Consider the following 20,128-nt stretch of genomic DNA (forward strand, 5'->3'; position numbering starts at 1 on the left):
GCATAATGAGGAGAAGCAGGAAAAGGAAGCTGTACTACAACGTTAATATGTCTGCCCTCAAGAATTAATAACCTAAAAAAGAAAAGCCAAACATTCACAAAAGGGCAATTTTTCCACCAATTCCATATGGACACATATCTACCTATGTCTTTGTGGAGAATTTTCTGTCTTGCATCAGAAACTCTTGACCTATTAAAAAAAGTGCATTGTTAGCTTCCCAAATTGTATTCTGCTTTGATGACATTATTTAATCTACCTGTAGTTTCCCCTAAATGACCAGGTGGGCATTTGCCCAAGCTTGGGAATTATTACGGGTCATTAACAAATCAAGTATGAGTGCCAATATATTTTATCAAAAACAAGTTTTTATTAACAAAATATTTTAATTAAAATACAAATAATATATTTTATTGGTATAAACAATATATTTTATTCAAAATAAGAGATTTTAGCAACACAAAAATCAAGTTACCGCTGTCTTTGAAAGAACGGAATAAACAATGAACCTGTTAAGAAGTACCCGTGAAATGTTCTTGAGAACTCTGAGAGGCAAAGAGAGTAGCTGGAGTTCCCACTTGGCAAAGGATTCATCTTTAATTAAGCTCTAGTTAAGAGCCCTAATGATTCTTAGTAACTCCAGGAAATTCCTTAAGGGATTTGGCTATTTACTGATAGTACCAGAACCAAAAAAGCAAACACATTGGCATTGAGTCTGTTTTGACTCATAGAGAGTCCATGTCTTGCGATGTAGCACTACTCCAGAGGGTTTTCTTGGCTGTAATCTTTATGAAAGCAAGCCTTTCTTCTGCAGCACTGCTGAAAGCGCTAAGCTTTTGGCTAGCAGTCAAGTGCAAACCGTTTGTGCCACCCAGGGGTACTATTTGATAGCACACGTACAAGGAAATAAGGAAGTTTCTACGCATTGATGTATAGTTTCCCGTAAGCTCTTTTATTTATAAAATAAAAAATTTAAAAAGCCCATCCTCTGGTGGAGGTCCAATTCCACAAAATCCCAAATCTTGCCCCCAGTATACACCCACCCCCCGGGGAATCCACTGATGACCCCTCTGGCAGCCACCGCTGTGCAAACTTGGTGACCCACTGACAAAGAAGTGATGAGGGTGTAGTTATAAGTATTAGATTTGAAGTGTTTAATTCTTTACAACAATACTAACTAAAACTCATCGGCATATAACAACGGGGCTTGGAGGATTGAAAGTATTAGAAAGAAGATGTTATCTTTTCTAGCTTGATGAGTTCAGTGTAAAAAGTTCAATGTAATAAAGCACTAGTTTTTTTTAATAATACCCTTATTTGAGGCTTTCTGGTTTCCACAAAGAATGCTTGACACATAAAAAAAATCTCAGTCTTTCATGGTAAAAATTACTGTAGCATTGAGAACATTTTTTTTCCCTTGCCAAATGACAGATTGTATACTGATGATGGCAGATGATGGAAAACAAGTGAGCAATTTTAAACTAAGATTCCTGTTTTATCTTGTAAATTCCTCTCAATTCAGTTGTAAAAAATGCCAGATTCTGATGCACACTAGTCATTGCTAAGTGTGTGTTAGATCTTCTTTCCCAAATTAAAGATTTAGTTGTTCTCCCAACGTTCTGAGTTTGTAACAGTATTCCACAGAACAATGTAGCCATTATTTGAACTCATGATAAAATGTATGGATATAATCAAGATATAAGGCTTCCTGGGATCTAACTGACAGCTTCCTAGGATTCTTATTGAGAACGTCTCCAAACTTCCACTTCTACCCCTCCTATATTTGGATCACTTTCTTTCCTCCTTCACCCTCACTCCTGTGTCCTATCTACATTTCCTTAACGTCTGTCTTAGCCATCTAGTGCTGCTATAACAGAAATATCACAAGTGGATGGCGTTAACAAACAAATTTATTTCTCACAGTTTAGGAGGCTAAAAGTCTGAATTCAGGAGGACAGCTCTAGGGGAAGACTTTCTCTTTCTGTTGGCTCTGGAGGAAGGTCCCTGTCTCTTCTGAGCTTCTTGCTCCTGGGTGATCATGTGTTTGGCATCCCTCTTCTCTCATCTCTTCTTCCTAACTTGCTTATGTTTAATATGTTTTATGTCTCGAAAGGAGCCCTGATGGCACTGCGGTTAAGAGCTCTGCGGTTCCAATCCACTGGCTGCTCCTTGGGAGCCCTACAGGGCAGTTCTACTCTGTCCCATAGGGTCGCTATGAGTCAGAATCAACTCAATGGCAACAGTTGGGTTTGGTTTGGTTTTGGTATATCTCAAAAGAGATTGATTTAAGACACACCCTACACTAGTCCTGTCTTATTAACATAACAAAGACAATCCATTCCCAATGGAATTATAACCACAGGCATCGAGGTTAGGATTTAGAGCACATATTTTTTCGGGACACGATTCAATCCAGAACAATGTCCATTTCATTCATGCATGCGCTCATCAAAATCTCTTAAGCCTCTCCTAAGAGCCAGGTGCTGTGGAAGACATTTAGTTTAAGAAGATAAAAAGATACCATCCAACTTTTGGAAGTCTAATAGATCACCTGTGTTCCATTAAGTGTTAAGTGATCATTGTTCTAGGGCACAAAGTAAGTGCTCCCTAAATGTGAACTATTATGATAGAGACTTGTACTCAGGGTACAGAAACAGAATTTTAAATAGTCTTAATTGAATGTTGGCTCAGGTGTCTCAGTGTTTTCAGGATGCGCATTTGTGGGAAGTTGGATAGATGCAAATAAAAAGTAGTTCTAGTGACTCCAGTAGGCTAGGCTTAGGCCGGGGAATGGTACGAAAGGGCACCTTTAGGCATAGGGGCCTTTACGTGGTCCTGACTACAAATAAATCCTGCTACATGAATTAGGATAAGATCTTAAAGAAATCCCAAACCCAAATCAAACCCACTGCCACTGAGTCGATGCCAACTCATAGCAACCCTGTAGGACAGAGTAGAACTGCCTCCGTAGGGTTTCCAAGGAGCGCCTGGTAGATTTGAACCACCAGTTGTTCTAAATAGATGCAGGCAGATGATTTAGCAAAATCAAGTGGCAGGCCTGAACTAAGTATATATGCTCATTCTTTCCCCAGTTGGAATTGGACTTACAAGAGAACTGCTGGAGATAAATGTTTGAGTTCTTTTAACCTGTGATATAGGAAGCAATGGGAACCAGTTTCTAGAATAGGAAGGAAGTAGCCTCGATGCCTGTTCCTAGAAGCAGTGCATGTGTGGGCCAAGCGCAGTATCTTCAGGTTCGTGGATTTTTTGCCGATTCTCTGTGGTAGTATGTACACATAGCACATCACACCTACATTTTTTATCCTTGTAGCATTTTAGGTGTTGCTCATGAAACTAAATAACACATTTAGTGTTATTTTAACGACGGTCTACAATGAGCCAAATAATTTTTCTTTTCCATTGTGAACTGAATGCAAGTCAACTGGCAGACAGCAAGATATGACACGTTTTCTCAAAGGCAACCAGGTGCCACCCAGATCCCAGCGGGGAATCTGTGAATGGTGGAGAGTTTCTCTCAGAAAGAACAGTGTTTCAGGGCAACATCCATTTTACCCTCTTGTTGCCACTGTAGTTCTTCTTTCAGTTCTGAAGCAATTTTGAAAAATGGAGGGAAAACAAAGGAGAATATTGCCAGAACCTGCTTATGTTCTGGGAAAATGTTCATTAATATCTTCAGGATGCAATACATTCGGTAGTTGATGGCGTGCTAACTGACCTCTCTCTCTGTACCAACAGTTTGTGGCTCACCCCAACTGCCAGCAGCAGCTGTTGACGATCTGGTATGAGAACCTCTCGGGCCTGCGGGAACAGACCATAGCTATCAAGTGTCTGGTGGTGCTGGTTGTGGCCTTGGGCCTGCCGTTCCTTGCCATTGGCTACTGGGTTGCACCTTGCAGCAGGGTATGAGGACTTTCTACATCCATTTCCTCTATAGCTGGTTTACCATGTGCCTTTGAGGTGAAAAAAGAAAAAGCTTCCTGCTTAAGGATCTTATCTGTCTTACCCTGAATGTTAATTGACTCAAGAACACGGATTCTGCCTTTTAATTACTGGATTAACTCAAGTAAGGGATGGAAAAAGGATTTGGTATTAGCGGGCTGGATCACATTTGCAGGCACATAATACTTGAGCTTTTAAGATAAAGTCTCCACGGTAGAGAGACTGGAAGAAAAGCTGATTGAGTGAAGTAGCGTGCGTGCTAATTCTATTGACAGCTTAATAAATAGAGTGATGACTGGCCTGGCCTGGTCTGTGGAAAGAAAGGAGAATAGCCCTACTGAAATAGTACCAAGAAACAGTTAATCTGAGAACTGGAATGGCGACTCATTTGAACCCATCAGAAGAAATCTAAGGCTGTGTGTATTAAGTAAAGTTGAGACCAGTGGTATTAATTCAAAGTCTTTAATAAAACGCATGTCAAGTTTCCCTAGCCCCCTGTTCCTTCAGAAAGTTCCAAAAAATTTAGGCTTTGGGTTTGGGGGCTTTGGGTTTTTCAGGTTGTTTATTTTTGTTTGAATCATTTTGTCGGCCACCTTTATTGCCCTCTCAATTTACCATGTAGACTCAATTTAATTGTGCTTAAGAGAGCCCCCAAACAAGATGTGGAAAGGAACCCCAGTCATGCTAGCAGAATCTGTATTAGGTTAATAAAGGGCACTGCCAGGGAGAAGGAGCTGCTCTGGGATCCTTTAATCCTGTTTTTATATTCCAAAATCTGGTTTTGTTTAAATCAGAGGCAGTTTCAGGCAAAATGAGTCAAGGCCACTTATAAATGACCCTGGACATCCGTCTTCTCTGGCTCGGCAGTTCCCCCGGCAGAGTCCTGCTCCACAGACACCACATATATGTGAGAATATCCATGCCTCTCACTCCATTTTTGAGCTGTCCAATGCAATTTAAGGACAGGATTTGTCACTGATCAATTCTGATGACAAAACTTTTGTATTATGGAAACCTACCTTAAGATTCTTCAAGTACATAAACACTAAAGACCAAAAACTGTAAGTAATATGAGACAGCATGCCATAAAGCAAAAACCGTACTCTCCTAACCAAATCATTTCCCTTTCCTGAGGGAAATGAATTGAAAAGTACAGGTTTACAAGTGTTTGTCTTTTAAGGCAGGGTAGTCACTTAAAATATCACAGTAGGCATCTTTCAGTGAACTCCTTTTTTTCTCTTTCCTTGTAAAAGTGAAGCCAACAGTGTGGCGAACTCTTTGCTGAGCACAGAGGGGAAACGTGGGAATTGAGCCCTTTCTGGAGCTCACGTTTTTCTAGCTGCCTGCCTGAGTATACCACCTACCTTAGGGTGAAAAGGCAACGTAACAAAAACTCTGCACATGTATCTGAAATTTAAGATAGGCGTGCTGCTTTCTTTTCATGTTATTTCAAGTTTTAAAAGATTACCTTTTAGGAGAAACAGACTTGGCAACCCCCAAGAAATCACTATGTGCTGTGGATTAGCTATCTCACATGTGCCCTTTTGGCAGCTGCGTAATGGGTCGGTGGTGTGTAAATTTGTTGTTGTTTAGTTTCCTGTGCCTAATATGGGAAATGTGATATTTGTCTGTGTGCATTCTACACTGAGTCCCAGAAATACTTGACATTTGTTGGTGATTTGTTGATGTCAAATTAAGGTTCTGAACATACAAAACATTTGTGTGGAGCGATCTTTTAAAAATGAGCCTCAGTCCTTTTTAAGGTCACAGACTGAGTTAAAAAGCAGGGTTTGAGTAGGTAGTATAGAGAGATTACTTGATAAATCTACCAAACGTACCTAATGCTTGGACTGCGGAAGCCCTTGGGACGGGAGGAATTGTTTTTCATTTCTGCGTGAAGGTGGGACTTTTAAGGACATTGTATCCGTGGGGTTTTGAAAGAGACGGCTTAAAATAATTACAAACTGAACTTTAGAAGTGCTTTTTGTACTATTTATGTTTTTCCAAACTCAGAAATAACTTTTAGTTGGTAAACTTACTTAGAGATTTTAATCATAGTATAACCTTTTCCCTTTACTGGGGCAGTAGCAGTTAAAATACTTATCTTGATTCTAATAATTTCTGCTTTTTCTAAATCATGTAAGTTACAACTTGATTTTGGGATATTTAGAAATGAGAACTGTAACTTAATTCTCTAATACTATGATTCCTTTTTTTTAATCTTCAAAGGGTTTTTAATGTGCTGTATGAGTCTGCAAACTCATCATAAGTATATGAGATGTTGAATTTCAATTGCAAAGCAATAAAGATTCATGCATTAAGATTTGGGGTTCCTTTCCCTAGCCCCTAAAAACCTTGACTTCTCATCATCCTTCATATAAAATAACAATAGCCAGTATGTGCCCGGTGATTTCTAGAAATGTATCTGTGTATCCTAAATTGGATATTTACGAACAATACATTTTGAAGGCTCCTTAAATTATTTTTGAGGAAAACATCCCCCTAGAGGAGAGTTTTCACAATGTATAGCTCTTTGGAAACAGAAGCAGAATTTTGAAAATGTTCTCATTCCATCTCTTTTTTTTTTTTTACCCTGTATAATAATTATCATAAGCGGAAGCCAGATTTTCCGAAGCAGACTTTTCCTCTTTTTGTTCCGTTCCAGCTGGGGAAAATTCTGCGAAGCCCTTTTATGAAGTTTGTGGCGCATGCTGCTTCCTTCATCATCTTCCTGGGCCTGCTCGTGTTCAATGCCTCAGACAGGTTCGAAGGCATCACCACGCTGCCAAATATCACTGTCATTGACTATCCCAAACAGATCTTCAGGGTGAAAACCACCCAGTTCACATGGACTGAAATGCTAATTATGGTTTGGGTTCTTGGTAAGCCATTTATTTTAAGTTCCCTAAATCATGGCTCAGTGGTTAAAGCACTCGGCTGCTAGCCAAAAAGTCAGCAGTTCGAACCCACCGGCCGCTCCATGGGAGAAAGATGTTGGTGGTCTGCCCCTATGAGGCAGTTCTGTTCTCTCCTATAGGGTCACTATGAGTTGGATTCGACCCGATGGCAGTGGGTTTGGATTTTTTTTTCCCCATTTCTACCAAAAATTATGCCTATGTAATGATTGGCATTTTCTATTAAAAATGTTACTATATCTCATATGGTGATGGAAACTCCATTGTAAGAGAAACTTAATAGTAATATAATTTAAGAATTTAGCATTTAGATAATGCTAAAAGATAACCCTTAACACTGAATAAAATTTTTATGGCTAACGTAAGCCTAACCACAAACACACCAAGTTTCAGGAATTTAACTTACTGACCAAAATGGAGTCTTTTAATGTGGTTCACTGGAATGATCAGTTATTTAAATACTTGTGAAATAACCCATTGACTATTAACTGCTTTTGAGAGAATTTCTATATGCTTTAGTTTTTTTTTAGTTTCAGAAATTTTGGGAGGGTTTCCTTTTTCAGAATGTCTGTTGCTTCACCTCACAATAGCCCATGAATAGCTTGTATGAAATCAAATTTTTTTTGCTCCATCCTAGTAAGTGGAGACTGTAGTTAGTTTATCTATTGATCCTAATCCAAAGTCATAATATTCTATTTCAACCAGCCTCTTTCTTGGTATCTTTATTCCTGAATTAATAGCTTGGTTCTTTCCCTCACTCACTCCTGTGGCCTCAACCTGGGTCAAGTAATTATTTTATGAATTTTATTTTGAACCATTACATTTCTTTTTTAAATTTTGACAATATTTTCCCTTTATATAGTTGAGACTAGTTGTTAAATTGGAATGTTTTGTTCCTTTCTCCCAGAATGGCATTTTCTGCTTTCTGTTTCTCCGTAATGTCTTAGGGCCTCCTACCAAGGGTTTCTTCTTTTTCAAACGATAGTCCTCACCTCACCATCACGAATCTGAAATGAAAAGAGAGGGTAGGGGAATGATGTAAGTGCTCCTGGACGACTGGGAAATTGTTCTCCACGTTAAAAGTCTGCCTTACATTTCTCACTTGGGGACTCATTTCTCCATTCATCACTGTGATTTGATGATTAACTATTGTGATTTTATAAGTACGTATTTTCTCCTCTCCTCCAAATGTCTTATGAGGCCAAATCATTTGACTTGAAGAAGCTTCCTTGGTTATCCCTTCTCTCTTTCCTTCCCTCTACCCCTCTGTATCAGTAGAGACATTTCTGGAGCCATGTATAGTAGTACTGTGCTTCTCCAAATTCGAGCTCGGTGGAGTGAATCATTAATGGAAGCTGCTTCTTCCATTTAACTCTGCCCAGTGCCTCAGTGAGCTGGATAGTCAGTACATGCCTTTGTGGTGCCTAGCGCACTGCTAAAGAGGTAAAGCATTTTGTAGATGCGCACTGAGGATGGGCCAAGTAATAGCTTCTCAGTCTAAGCTGTAAAATTGAATCTGTACCCTCTGTGGTTGTTTTGACAGGAATGATGTGGTCGGAATGTAAGGAGCTCTGGCTGGAAGGACCTAGGGAATACATTTTGCAGTTGTGGAATGTGCTAGACTTTGGGATGCTCTCCATCTTCATTGCTGCTTTCACGGCCAGATTCTTAGCTTTCCTTCAGGCAACTAAAGCACAACAATATGTGGACAGTTACATCCAAGAGAGTGACCTCAGTGAAGTCACACTTCCACCAGAGATACAGTATTTCACTTATGGTAAGTTATTAGCTGCAGGGTCCTCTTAAATTTCAGGAAAGACATTGGAACTGTCTGTTGGAAGAAAATGCCAATAAGGAGTATGTTTCGCATGAGAGGTATATTGACAGTTTATGTTCACTAGAGAGGGCATGAGCTTTGGAATGATCCCAAACTGAATTCACATCAAAGCTATGACTCTCCCTTGCTGTGTGACCTGGATCAAGTTAATTCTCTGTGCCTCAGTTTTCACATCCAGAGAAAGAAGATGTTGCAGGGTGGGGGAAGAGTACCCTTCAGTCTAACCACGTAGTACTCTTAAGATGAGAAAATGTCTTAGAGAAAAATATAGCCTGATAAATGCTTGATGTAGAAGGTAAGTCCCTGAGAGCCGTGAGTTTGAGATGAGACAATAAAAGATGCTAAATCACTCTACAGGTAAATAAATAAATAAAAATTCAGCAGAGCAGGAATTAGGAGCCAAAGTGACCATGAGAATGAAGGCCCTGAAGAATTGGCAGAAATACTGGGGAGGCCATTGTGTTCTTCACGTGATATGGCATGGAGTTCAAGCCAAACTTCCGTATACCAGGAAGTACAGGGAGACGACCCCAGCTGGCAACCAGCGTGCCTTCCTTGCCCAGCACAAACTGAGGTTAAGTCATGTTAGCCTCCCTTCCCTTGAAGCCAGGTTGGGTTGCCGCAGCTAACCAACCTTCATATAGTCACAAAATTGTAAATCTAGAAGAGTTTAGAAGTTATTGTGTAACCCTCATTGTACAGGTGAGGAAATTCAGGCACAGAGTTTAAACGTGGTCCAACTGTGAAGAAAAACTCTTTATAAGTGTGATTAAGGCTTATATTTTGATGAATACCAGCAATGTGTTAACATTACTGAAGAAGGCGGGGCTCCTACTTGAAAATATAAGATGAATATTTCACACATTAAAAAATTTAAGCACATTATCTCTTACTGTCAGCAAGCAAAGATTTTAATATACTGAGGAGACTGGTTCAAATGAGCAAATGATTGTCATTTATAATTACAGAATTAACTTAGATTGTATTTTTATGTAATATGTATCTTGACTATTTCAATAACCTATTTATTTAAATTTATTCATATGTATTTGGTAGCTGTCATCTGGAGAGAAATTTGTAAATCCAGGCTCCACTATTTCCTGTGTGTACGATTTGGGACAAGTTTTTAACTTTTCTAATAGCTCTGAATTTGTAGGGTCATTGAAACCACAGTATCTGACACATATTAAACACTTAACAAATGGTAATTTGTTGTTGTTGCAAATATATAATATATTCGATTTTGTGGGGAGTGACCCAGTTCACACAAAATTAACTGCATAGTTTTTCTTTGACCTGCCAGGGAAGCAGGTACCCAATAGTCTGCTGCAAACTTAACAAGTGACCTTTCGAGATCCTTAGTGGTTCTAAATTCAGAACCCACTTCCAAAGTTTTTGCAACTCAGTAAGTAGCATTTTACATTTTCCAGGAACAAGTTATATTGCTTGAATATCACATTGTAATTCTGACACTTTTTGGTCTGTTTTTCGATTAGTATAGTGACCCCACTAAGGGCATCGTCACATTCTGACTGTCTTGGCAATACCCAAACCATGACTTTATTTCCTTGTAAAATACACAGACGCAATCTCCTCAGGTGACTATAGCCAGTGGTGAGTCCTGTTCACAGCAGAGCCTTCTATCCCACCTGAAAGGCTACTTGCTTTCCCTGCTGGCTCTGTTTTTCTCAAAGTTTGTACTTTCTTCCACTTCTTCCCCTGAAGCTGGAAAACAGTCTTAAGTCTTTTGGTCTTACTGAAGTTATGCTGACTTATACCAAACTGGAGAAGCAGCTCAGAACATTTGGGCCAGCTCCCAGCTTCCCCTATCACCTGAGTGTCCAAGCTCCCAATATAATAGATACTACCCTGTATTTGTTCTGAATGTACAGTGATATCTCTATTAACAAAACTCCATTATAGAAGTGAAGTCTTCATGTTGTTGTTGTTGGGCACTGTAGAGTCGATTCCAACTCATAGTGATCCTATAGGACAGAGTAGGACTGCTCCACAGGGTTTCCAAGGCTGTAATCTTTACAGAGGAGCCCTGGTGGCGCAGTGATTAAGAATTCAGCTGCTAACCAAAAGGTCGGCAGTTGGAATCCACCAGCCACTCCTTGGAAACTCTATGGGGCAGTTCTACCCTGTCCTATAGGGTTGGCATGAGTTGGAATTGACTGAACGGCAATGGGTTTTAACCTTTACGGAAGCAGACTGCCACTTCTTTCTCCTGTGGTGCGGGCTGGTGGGTTCAAACTGCCAATCTTTCAGTTAGCAGCTGAGTGCCTAACCACAGTGTTACCATGGCTCCTTGAACTTTTCATAGAGGTGTCTTTATAGAAGTCATCTATTAGAAAAAATAAGTCTTCAAAAATCATGTAGGGTTGCCTGCTTTGTAACTGCACATCTAAACAAACAAATGAACCAACATCTTTTATCGCTTCACTCGTTTAGGGTAACCAGAGCTGACCATAGATAAAATTGTAAAGTCTGAAATTAGCACCTTTGCTTTTTCTACTTTTTCTGCATTCGTAGCTTTAGCAGTATATTTTCAGATAGATAAACACATTGTATTTCAGGCAGGGGGAGGTGGTTGTGGTGGTGGCTGAGAATCACACCAGTCCTACCCAGATAATAGTATTGTGATTTGGGGTTAAGAAAGATTTCAAACAAATGGTATTGTTCCTCTCTGCCCTCAGGAAGGGTACCCTTCCCCGTGAAGAAGTTCCTGTTAAAGTTTTTAGAACTCCTACTGCTTAAAGTTTGGTCTAGAAGAGTTGTTTCTCATATTTCCAGGATGCGAATCCTCCTTTCCCAAGCCTTCCTGAACATTCCTATTTCTTAATCCAGACCTGGCTATCATGGATTGGATTGTGTGCCCCAAAAATGTATGTCAGTTTAGCTAGGCCATGATCCCCAGTATTGTGTGGTTGTCCTCCATTTTGTGGTCTGATGTATATATCCCATGTGTTGTAAATCCTCTATGATGTTAATGAGGCAGTTTATTTATTTTTTTTTATATTAATGAGGCAGGACTCAATTTACAGGATTAGGTTGTATCTTGAGTCAATCTCTTTTGAGATATAAAAGAGAGAAGCAAGCAGAGAGGAAAGGGACCTCATACTACCAAAAAAGAGCTGGGAGCAGAGTGTGTCCTTTGAACTCGGGGTCCCTGCACTGAGAAGCTCCTAGACCAGGAGAAGATTCATGACAAGGATCTTCCCCAAGAACAGGCAAGAAAGAAAGCCTTCCCCTGGAGTTGGTGCCCTGAATTTGGACTTCTAGCCCCTTAGATTGTGAGAGAAAAAATTTCTGTTTGTGAAAGCCATCCGCTTGTGGTATTTCTGTTACAGCAGCACTAGATAACTAGGACACCGGCTTTCAAAGTCCTAGATGCGTAGCCCGTGTTTCCTAATATATTTCACCTTATCTCAATTAGTGTTTAATGAGTTTTCCTAGGTGATTCTGCTCTATGTAGGATCCTATAATGCATCGATATATCACTTATATTATTTCCATTACTGACCACTGGTATCTGTGTGTTATTAGAACTTCTATTTCTTAATAGAGTTAATACTATACAGCATTTTAATTTATGTGCATGTTCATCAATTTGCATATGGCAAGGATTTTAACTAAATGCATGAAATAAATTATTTCACATTTTCATTGCAAATTGATTGATGATCCTATACTCAAGAGAAATTGTGCTATTTCACCATAAGTAGTACACACTAATATTGTAATAAAATATAAACACTGTTAATTTCCCAGCTATACCCAATCACTGCTACTTAATCTGTACCATCTGTGATAATTTCCAAGTAGCATGAATAGTTTGATGGAAAATTAAGTCAATAGCAATTTTAGTAATCACCTTAGCAATAGCTTCTTCAACTTCTTCATTTTACAGATCAATAATTTTAGAATAATTATATTAGCCCATATATTTTGGAATGCCCTGACTTTCATTACACAGGTTTTCTTTCTTTGCTCTGTTGCTTGTTAATTTTCTGAAAGTCAGCATAATGATATCTGTTTTATGACATACGATTTTTACTGGTTGTTCTTGTGTGCCCTTGTGTTGATTCCGACTCATAGTGGCCCCATGTGACAGAGTTGAACTGTCCCACAGGGTTTTCTAGGCTGTTATGTTTACAGGATCAGATGCCAGGTCTTTTCTCCTGTGGAGGGGCCGGTGGGTTTGAACAGCTGACCTTTTGGTTAGCAGGCAAACACTTAATCACTGGGCCACGCGGGCTTCTTGACCTTGAGATTGGTGGGTGAGAAATGTTATGGACCCTAATATGAGACTACTAGATTCTTGAACCATGACAAAATAGAAACCATAAAAGATAGAACATAAGGAATCATGTGTGCGTATGTTGAGAAGATTCCTCTGGCCATGTTCCAAAGAGTTTTTAAGGCAGCTCTGTGGAAGGGGAAAAAAACAAGACAAAACTGTTTGCTGTTGAGTTGTTTCTGACTAATGGTGATCCCATGTGTAGAGCTGTGCTCCATAGGGTTCTCATAGGTTTAGTGGCTGAGCGCTTAACTGTTCGTGCCACCCAGGTCTGGAAAAGAGGAAAGGAGCATCCTTTTCTTTGATGTGGCTGGTGTTATTTGCTTTGGAAGGTGCAAAGGTAGTGTGTTGTCAAGCAGTGTCTGTGGCTCCCCACGTCATGCTGACAGCTTCATACTTCAGTCACGCTGTCAAAAGAAGCACCACTGTGATTGGATGGCATTCTCATGCCTCACAATACGACATTTTACTTGTATAAACTGTTAGATGAACGAATTTCCCCACAAAATAGGGGGAGAAAGTTTCACACCAGCTGTGCTTGTAGGATGACAAGATAGCCAGTCAATACACCTGGTAACTTCGGGAAAAATCGGTCACATCACCTGCTTGGTCATCGTGGACACAGCCTGTTTCTAAAGAAAAGTTTTAACCTCTTTCTTCATCCTGTGCATTTTTTCCTCTTTCTGCTCGATGCGAAGTCAACTTCGTATCTTTACGATACTGTTTCCTCCATTGAAAGTTACGTAGAAGTCACATGATTCTAGATAGACAGTTACTTAAATCGACAGTAGTTTCAACTGAGGCAATAACCACCTACCTACAATATAGAGCCTATTTAAGGTATTAGTTTGCATACCTAGCAATGACTAGAAAGCTCCATTTTTAATCTCTTTCTCTGTTTTTTTCTAGCCAGAGATAAATGGCTCCCTTCGGATCCTCAGATCATATCTGAAGGCCTCTATGCCATAGCTGTCGTGCTCAGCTTCTCTCGGATCGCGTACATCCTCCCTGCAAATGAGAGCTTTGGCCCCTTACAGATCTCTCTTGGAAGGACTGTAAAAGACATATTCAAGTTCATGGTCCTCTTTATTATGGTCTTTCTTGCCTTTATGATTGGCATGTTTATACTTTATTCTTACTACCTTGGGGCTAAAGTAAATGCTGCATTTACCACGTAAGTAAACCTTATTAAAAGGTATGATGAAGAGATATTCTCACAAGTCTAGAGGAAGCAAACATTTCAATTATTTTTAATAAATAAAGATGACTTTATAAGCAAAAAAAAAAATCCATTAAAAACAGTTAGTGCTTGGGAATGCTTGCATGGCCTCTGAGGGCTTATTCTCTGAGCTTGGTGAACATGTGACTGCAGAACAGACGAGAATTTGGAAAAATCCTAGACAAACCTGGCTGTTTTAGGAGAATCAGGTAACAGATGTCTAGTACTGGATGTCTCTTGCATTATGTATAATATTAAATTTAGTTTCATCATTTTATAGCCGGTCCTACTATTAAAAATAAAAGTATCAGCTTTTATTTTAATGAATTCATTAATCAGCACAGGGAGTTGGGTAAGAGGAAATGAGAGCTAAATGTTCTACAGCCCACTATAAAGGTGATAGGAGTCCCTGGATGGTACAAATGGTAAACGTGCTTGCTGCTGACCAAAAGGCTGACAGTTCAAGTCCACCAGATGTGCCTTGGAAGAAAGGCCTGGCGATCTATGTCCGAAAGATCAGCCATTAAAAATTTTATGGAGCAAAGTTCTACTCTGACACACACGGGGTTGCCGTGAGTTGGAGTCGACTCAAGGGCAGCTGCTCACTGGTCAAAAGGGTGATACTGCTTCCTTCCTTTGGTCATGCTGGTTTCTGTTTTCAGAATTTAGTACTTACTTTCTCCATGAAGTCTTCCTGGTTAAGCTTCCTCAGTGGCTGTCTCTTTTAGTTCCCTCAGCGTGTGGACATCCATATTTCTCCCCCACTGGTATTTGTTGTCTGGGAGGCAGAGTTCTCCCTCTGTGTTGTAACCATTTGAGGTGGAAAGAGCACAAGCCTTCTCTGCCTGCCCTTTGTACCCTTTAGCAACGAGCTGAAAGCAAAATAGGCATTCATTAAGTTCTCTGTAGACTAGTGTATCAAGCCCCCCAGACATCTAAATTGTTTTGAACTAAATTTTTTTTATAGTTAATATAGAGCAGATTGTATAGACAGAAGAGAATTAAAACTCACTTTATTGTAATGAAGGAAACCCTGGTGGCATAGTGGTTAAGTGCTGTGGCTGCTAACCAAAAGGTCAGCAGCTCGAATCCACGAGACGCTCTTTGGAAACCCTGTGGGGTAGTTCTACTCTGTCCTGAAGGGTCGCTCTGAGTCAAAATTGACTTGATGGCAATGGGTTTGGGTTTTTTTTTTAATTGTAATGAAGGAAAAAGCTGTTTGAATCCTGTGGGGGCAATGACATAGGTATCCCCAAACAGTTCCACCCCTGCCTCCTTCCTCCTTTTAACTCTGTGGTAACTCATTTTATACATTCCATTTTCTTCACCGTTTTCTTTGGGGAGGTGGTAACATTATGTAGTAGAAACAACATAGGCTTAAAAATCAAGCTAACTTGGATTTGAATGCAAGCTCTGCTGTTTTCTAACTATGGCCTTTGGTTTCTCAGTATCAGTCTCCTTATTTGCAAAATGAGCACCAAAAACCAAAAAAATAAATAAACCAAATCCGTTGCTGTGGAGTTGATTCCAGCTCATAGCGATCCTATAGACTGTTTAAATGGAAGGCAGTGGTAGTTCCTTGCAGGAGACCAGGTTCCGTTCCTGGCCAGTGCACCTCAGCACAGCCACCACCTGCCTGTCAGTGCCTGTTGCTATGATGCTGAACAAGTTTTAGCAGGACTTCCAGACTAAGACTAGGAAGAAAGGCCCAGTGATCCACTTCTGAAAGTCAGCAAATGAAAACCCTGTGGATCATAATGGTCCCATCCTGGACAGGGTCGCCATGAGTTGGGACCCCACTCGATGACGACTCACAACAACAAGAAGAAGGTTTAAATAATGCATTAGATGAAATAGCTGTGAAAGTTAAGGTATTTTATATAAAGGTATCATAAGGTAATTTATATAAAGCTCCTTGCCCACAATAGGTGTTCAGGAACTGCCAGTGTGCTTTTTCTTTTCTTTTTTACCCCTCTCCTTGGAAACCCTGGTGGTGCAGTGGTTAAGAGCTATGGCTGCTAACCAAAAGGTCAGCAATTTGAATCCACCTGGTGCTCCTTGGAAACTCTACGGGGCATTTAGTTCTGCTCTGTCCTATAGGGTCACTATGGGTCGCAATCAACTCTATGGCAACGAGTTTTGTTTTGTTTTTTCTCTGACATACACTGGATCTAGATTTGAAGAAAAGTCAGCTGTGGGATGGTTTGCAAAGGAGCGATGGAAGGGGAGAATATTTGATACTCTTGAATTCATGACAGGAACAAAAATGTTGTAGATTTTCCTAGCCTTCTTTTAGCTGTATGCTTCTACATGACATAATCAAATGTTTTTCTAATAGAGAGTAACTCTATGAGGGATAGTTACTGTTCTATTCACCCCTCTATCTTCAGGGTCTAGCACAATTTCTAGAACATAAAACCCAATGCCGTCGAGTCGATTCCGACTCACAGTGACCCTATAGGCCAGAGTAGAACTGCCCCACAGAGTTTCCCAGGAGCGCCTGGCGGATTTAGCTGCTTAATCAGTATTTGTTTAATTAATTAATTAAAAAACAAGTACTAAAACCTACTGATCTATAGGATTGATTGTTGTTTAGAACCTGTTTTAACAGATTTTTTAAAAGGTACTGTTTCCCCCATAAATATTCCTCTGGATAAAAGACTTCCTTTAAAACCCTTCTTTGTAATAGAATTTTGCATGTGGGCTTGTTTAGTTTAAGGATTATTTATTCAGCTCACACATCCATGATTACAACTTGGTTTTATGACAAAATCTGCCAAATGGGGATTGGCAAAGCTCATTTAAGGAATAAAAGTGAGTAATTAGTCTGGTCAGAGCCTAAGTGCTAATTACTGTGATAGAAGGACCAGGAGGTAGATTATATAAATTAAGGGAAAGAACAGGAATATTTCATTCTGCTTCCTCCTTTTCATTTCCTCTTCATATTTTCATTTTTATTTCTAAGTAGGCGCTATATGCTTGTGGCAAAAATGTCAAATACAGAGGTGTCTAGAGTGAAAAGCCTGCTCCTTCCCCACCTCTGGTCTCCAGTCTCAATTCTCCCTAGCTCCCAGAGACAATGGTTTCTTTTGGATACTTTCAAAGATATTTTTTGCATAAGCGAAAATAATGTTTATTGTCGTCGTGTGCCCAGGAGTCAATTCTGACTCATAGAGACCCTATAGGACACAGTAGACCTGCTCGATAGGGTTTCCTGGGCTGTAATCCTTATGGGAGCAGATCACCAGATCTTTTCTCCCTCGAAGCCACTAGGTAGGTTCGAACCACTGACCTTTCAGTTAGCAGCCAAGCGCTTAGCCATTGTACCACCAGGGCTCCTTACGTGTATTTGTATATCCCTCTTTTTTATTTAAAGGATAGAATAGTCTGCACCTACTATACCTTATTTTTTTCACTTAATAATCTCTGTTGGACATCATTTCGTATAAGCACGTGAAGACAGGTGTGTTTGATTTTTGTTCTCAATAGTTGCATCGCATTCCCTTGCAGGCACGTACTCAAATGTATTTATTGGGTCCCCTTTTGTTGGATATTTAGGTTGTGTTTATTCTTTCCTATTGCAAATAATGGCTGCCAGGGATACGTTTGCACATACTTTTTTTGTATGGGTATTTAATTTTAATCCTAACAACGTAACAGTCCTACTCCAGAAAACCTGATTTAAATTTCTAAACCATCTATCAGAGCAAAACCCAAACTTTCCACTTTACAGGAGGAGACAAATGGGGTACTGCCGAGTTCAGGGGATTTGCAATTGATGACAAATTATGGAAAAGCACTGGCACCATTTAAATATTACTTCCTGAAAACTTGAGATAATTTTTATTAAATATTGTAACAGAATAATTTTACTCATGGAGTTTACTGTGATGGAATTTTACATGTGTACAATATTCAGACCCTAACTTGTATTTACTTTTGATTTTTTAATATTGAAAACTGTTCATTTACTTACTATGTACCTTATTCTTTCAACAGTGTAGAAGAAAGTTTCAAGACTTTGTTTTGGTCAATATTTGGGTTGTCTGAAGTGACTTCCGTTGTGCTCAAGTATGATCACAAATTCATAGAGAATATTGGATATGTTCTTTATGGAATATACAATGTAACAATGGTGGTGGTTTTACTCAACATGCTAATTGCTATGATCAATAGCTCATATCAAGAAATTGAGGTAAACCTGTTTCCTATGCATGGTGTCTCTCCTTGCCATCCCATCCCAATATCTGCTTAAATGCTCTTATGGTGAAACTCAAGCTCATATAAACTGAAGAGGCTTATAGCCAAGCAGAGAGAGCCTGGGCCTTTTCCACCTGGATAGATAGTGTAGATTTTCAAAGTCATCTTCTAGGAGTGCAGCCAGGGTCCCCATGAATTTACTACCACACCTAGAATTTTTCTTGCCTTTGGAAGCAAGATGGAAAATGCTAGTTAGATTTCAGTGGGTACAAACAGACGCTCGTGGAAGCGAAAAATAATAAAAAAAAAAATGGGCATCATAAAAGTGATACTCAGAATATTATGTAGACCCATAGAAAGTATAGGCAGAAAAATGTATATAAGTCACTTTGGCAACTGGTGTCTTAAATGCTAGCAAGTGGCCATCTAAGATGCATCAATTGGTCTCAACCCACCTGGACCAAAGGAGAATGACGAACACCAAGGACACAAGGTAATTATAAGCCCAAGAGACAGAAAGGGCCACATAAACCAGAGACTACATCAGCCTGAGACCAGAAGAACTAGATGGTACCCGGCTACGACTGATGACTGCCCTCACAGGGAACACAACAGAGAACCCCTGAGGGAGCAGGAGAGCAGTGGGATGCAGCCCCCAAATTCTTGTAAAAAGACTGGACTTAATGGTCTGACTGAGACTAGAAGCACACTGGTGGTCATAGTCCCCAGAGCTTCTGTTAGCCCAAGACAGGAACCATTCACAAAGCCAAGTCTTCAGACACGGATAGGACTGGACAATGGGATAGAAAATGATACTGGTGAAGAATGAGCTTCTTGGATCAAGTAGACACATGAGGCTATGTTGGCATCTCCTGTCTGGAAGGGAGACGAGAGGGCAGAGGGGTCAGAAGCCAGCCAAATGGACATGAAAAGAGAGAGCGGAGGGAAGGAGTGTGCTGTCTCATTAGGCGAAGGGCAATTAGGAGTATATAGCAAGGTGTATATAAATTTTTGTATGAGAGACAGACTTGATATGTAAAATTTCACTTAAAGCACAATTTAAAAAAATGTATATAAGTCTCTTTAGGTTCCATGCAAAACCCTACTGCAATCAGTTACAGTTCAGTTTTTAAAACCAGTTGTTCTTTTCTTTTGCGACCCAGGATGACAGTGACGTAGAATGGAAGTTTGCTCGTTCAAAACTTTGGTTATCCTACTTTGATGATGGAAAAACATTACCTCCACCTTTCAGTCTAGTTCCTAGTCCAAAATCCTTTGTTTATTTCATCATGCGGATCATTAGCTTCTCCAAATGCAGGCGGAGAAGGCTACAGAAGGACATAGAAATGGGAATGAGTAACTCCAAGTCCAGGGTAGGTATTAAAAACTTACCAAGACTTTAAAATAAATGTTTTGTCTCTTTCTCCTCGTCTTTTACCATTTGTTCGATAACTTCTACGTGTGAACTTAGAAGATGTTGAAAGTCACTGTCCATTTCGTGGTCTTTCATAGACTAATACTTAAGATCCTTGTAATGTTTCAAGAAGTCAGTTTATGGACTGTTTTGGTCATGTAAACTATCAGTTTAAAAACAAACAAACAACATAAAAACTTCTTTAACTTGTTAAAAGTAAACAGAAAAGTTATTGTTAGAATACAGTGTGGTTTTGTGTGTTCCATGCTTCCTAACCGTTACT

At 39.7% G+C, this 20,128-nt stretch overlaps 1 protein-coding gene and 1 long non-coding RNA gene across 2 annotated transcripts in view; one reads left to right on the top strand and one right to left on the bottom strand.

The window, feature by feature from the left end:
- TRPC3 (transient receptor potential cation channel subfamily C member 3) overlaps window positions 1–20,128 on the top strand; it is an 87,054-nt gene that overhangs the window by 42,102 nt on the left and 24,824 nt on the right. Inside the window, exons 4-9 of the mRNA XM_049885397.1 lie at window positions 3,754–3,918; window positions 6,623–6,839; window positions 8,416–8,649; window positions 13,922–14,186; window positions 18,231–18,426; window positions 19,595–19,804. Coding sequence (XP_049741354.1) covers window positions 3,754–3,918; window positions 6,623–6,839; window positions 8,416–8,649; window positions 13,922–14,186; window positions 18,231–18,426; window positions 19,595–19,804 — 1,287 coding nt within the window. The remainder of the gene's footprint in view (window positions 1–3,753; window positions 3,919–6,622; window positions 6,840–8,415; window positions 8,650–13,921; window positions 14,187–18,230; window positions 18,427–19,594; window positions 19,805–20,128) is intronic.
- On the bottom strand, window positions 7,486–19,695 carry LOC126076800 (uncharacterized). The gene is made up of 3 exons (XR_007517598.1): window positions 19,671–19,695; window positions 14,908–15,103; window positions 7,486–7,879 (listed from the first exon to the last, which is right to left on the bottom strand). It is a non-coding gene; the product is annotated as an uncharacterized LOC126076800 (long non-coding RNA).

This window comes from Elephas maximus, chromosome 5, assembly GCF_024166365.1.
Source record: "Elephas maximus indicus isolate mEleMax1 chromosome 5, mEleMax1 primary haplotype, whole genome shotgun sequence".
Classification (NCBI taxonomy): Eukaryota; Metazoa; Chordata; class Mammalia; order Proboscidea; family Elephantidae; genus Elephas; species Elephas maximus.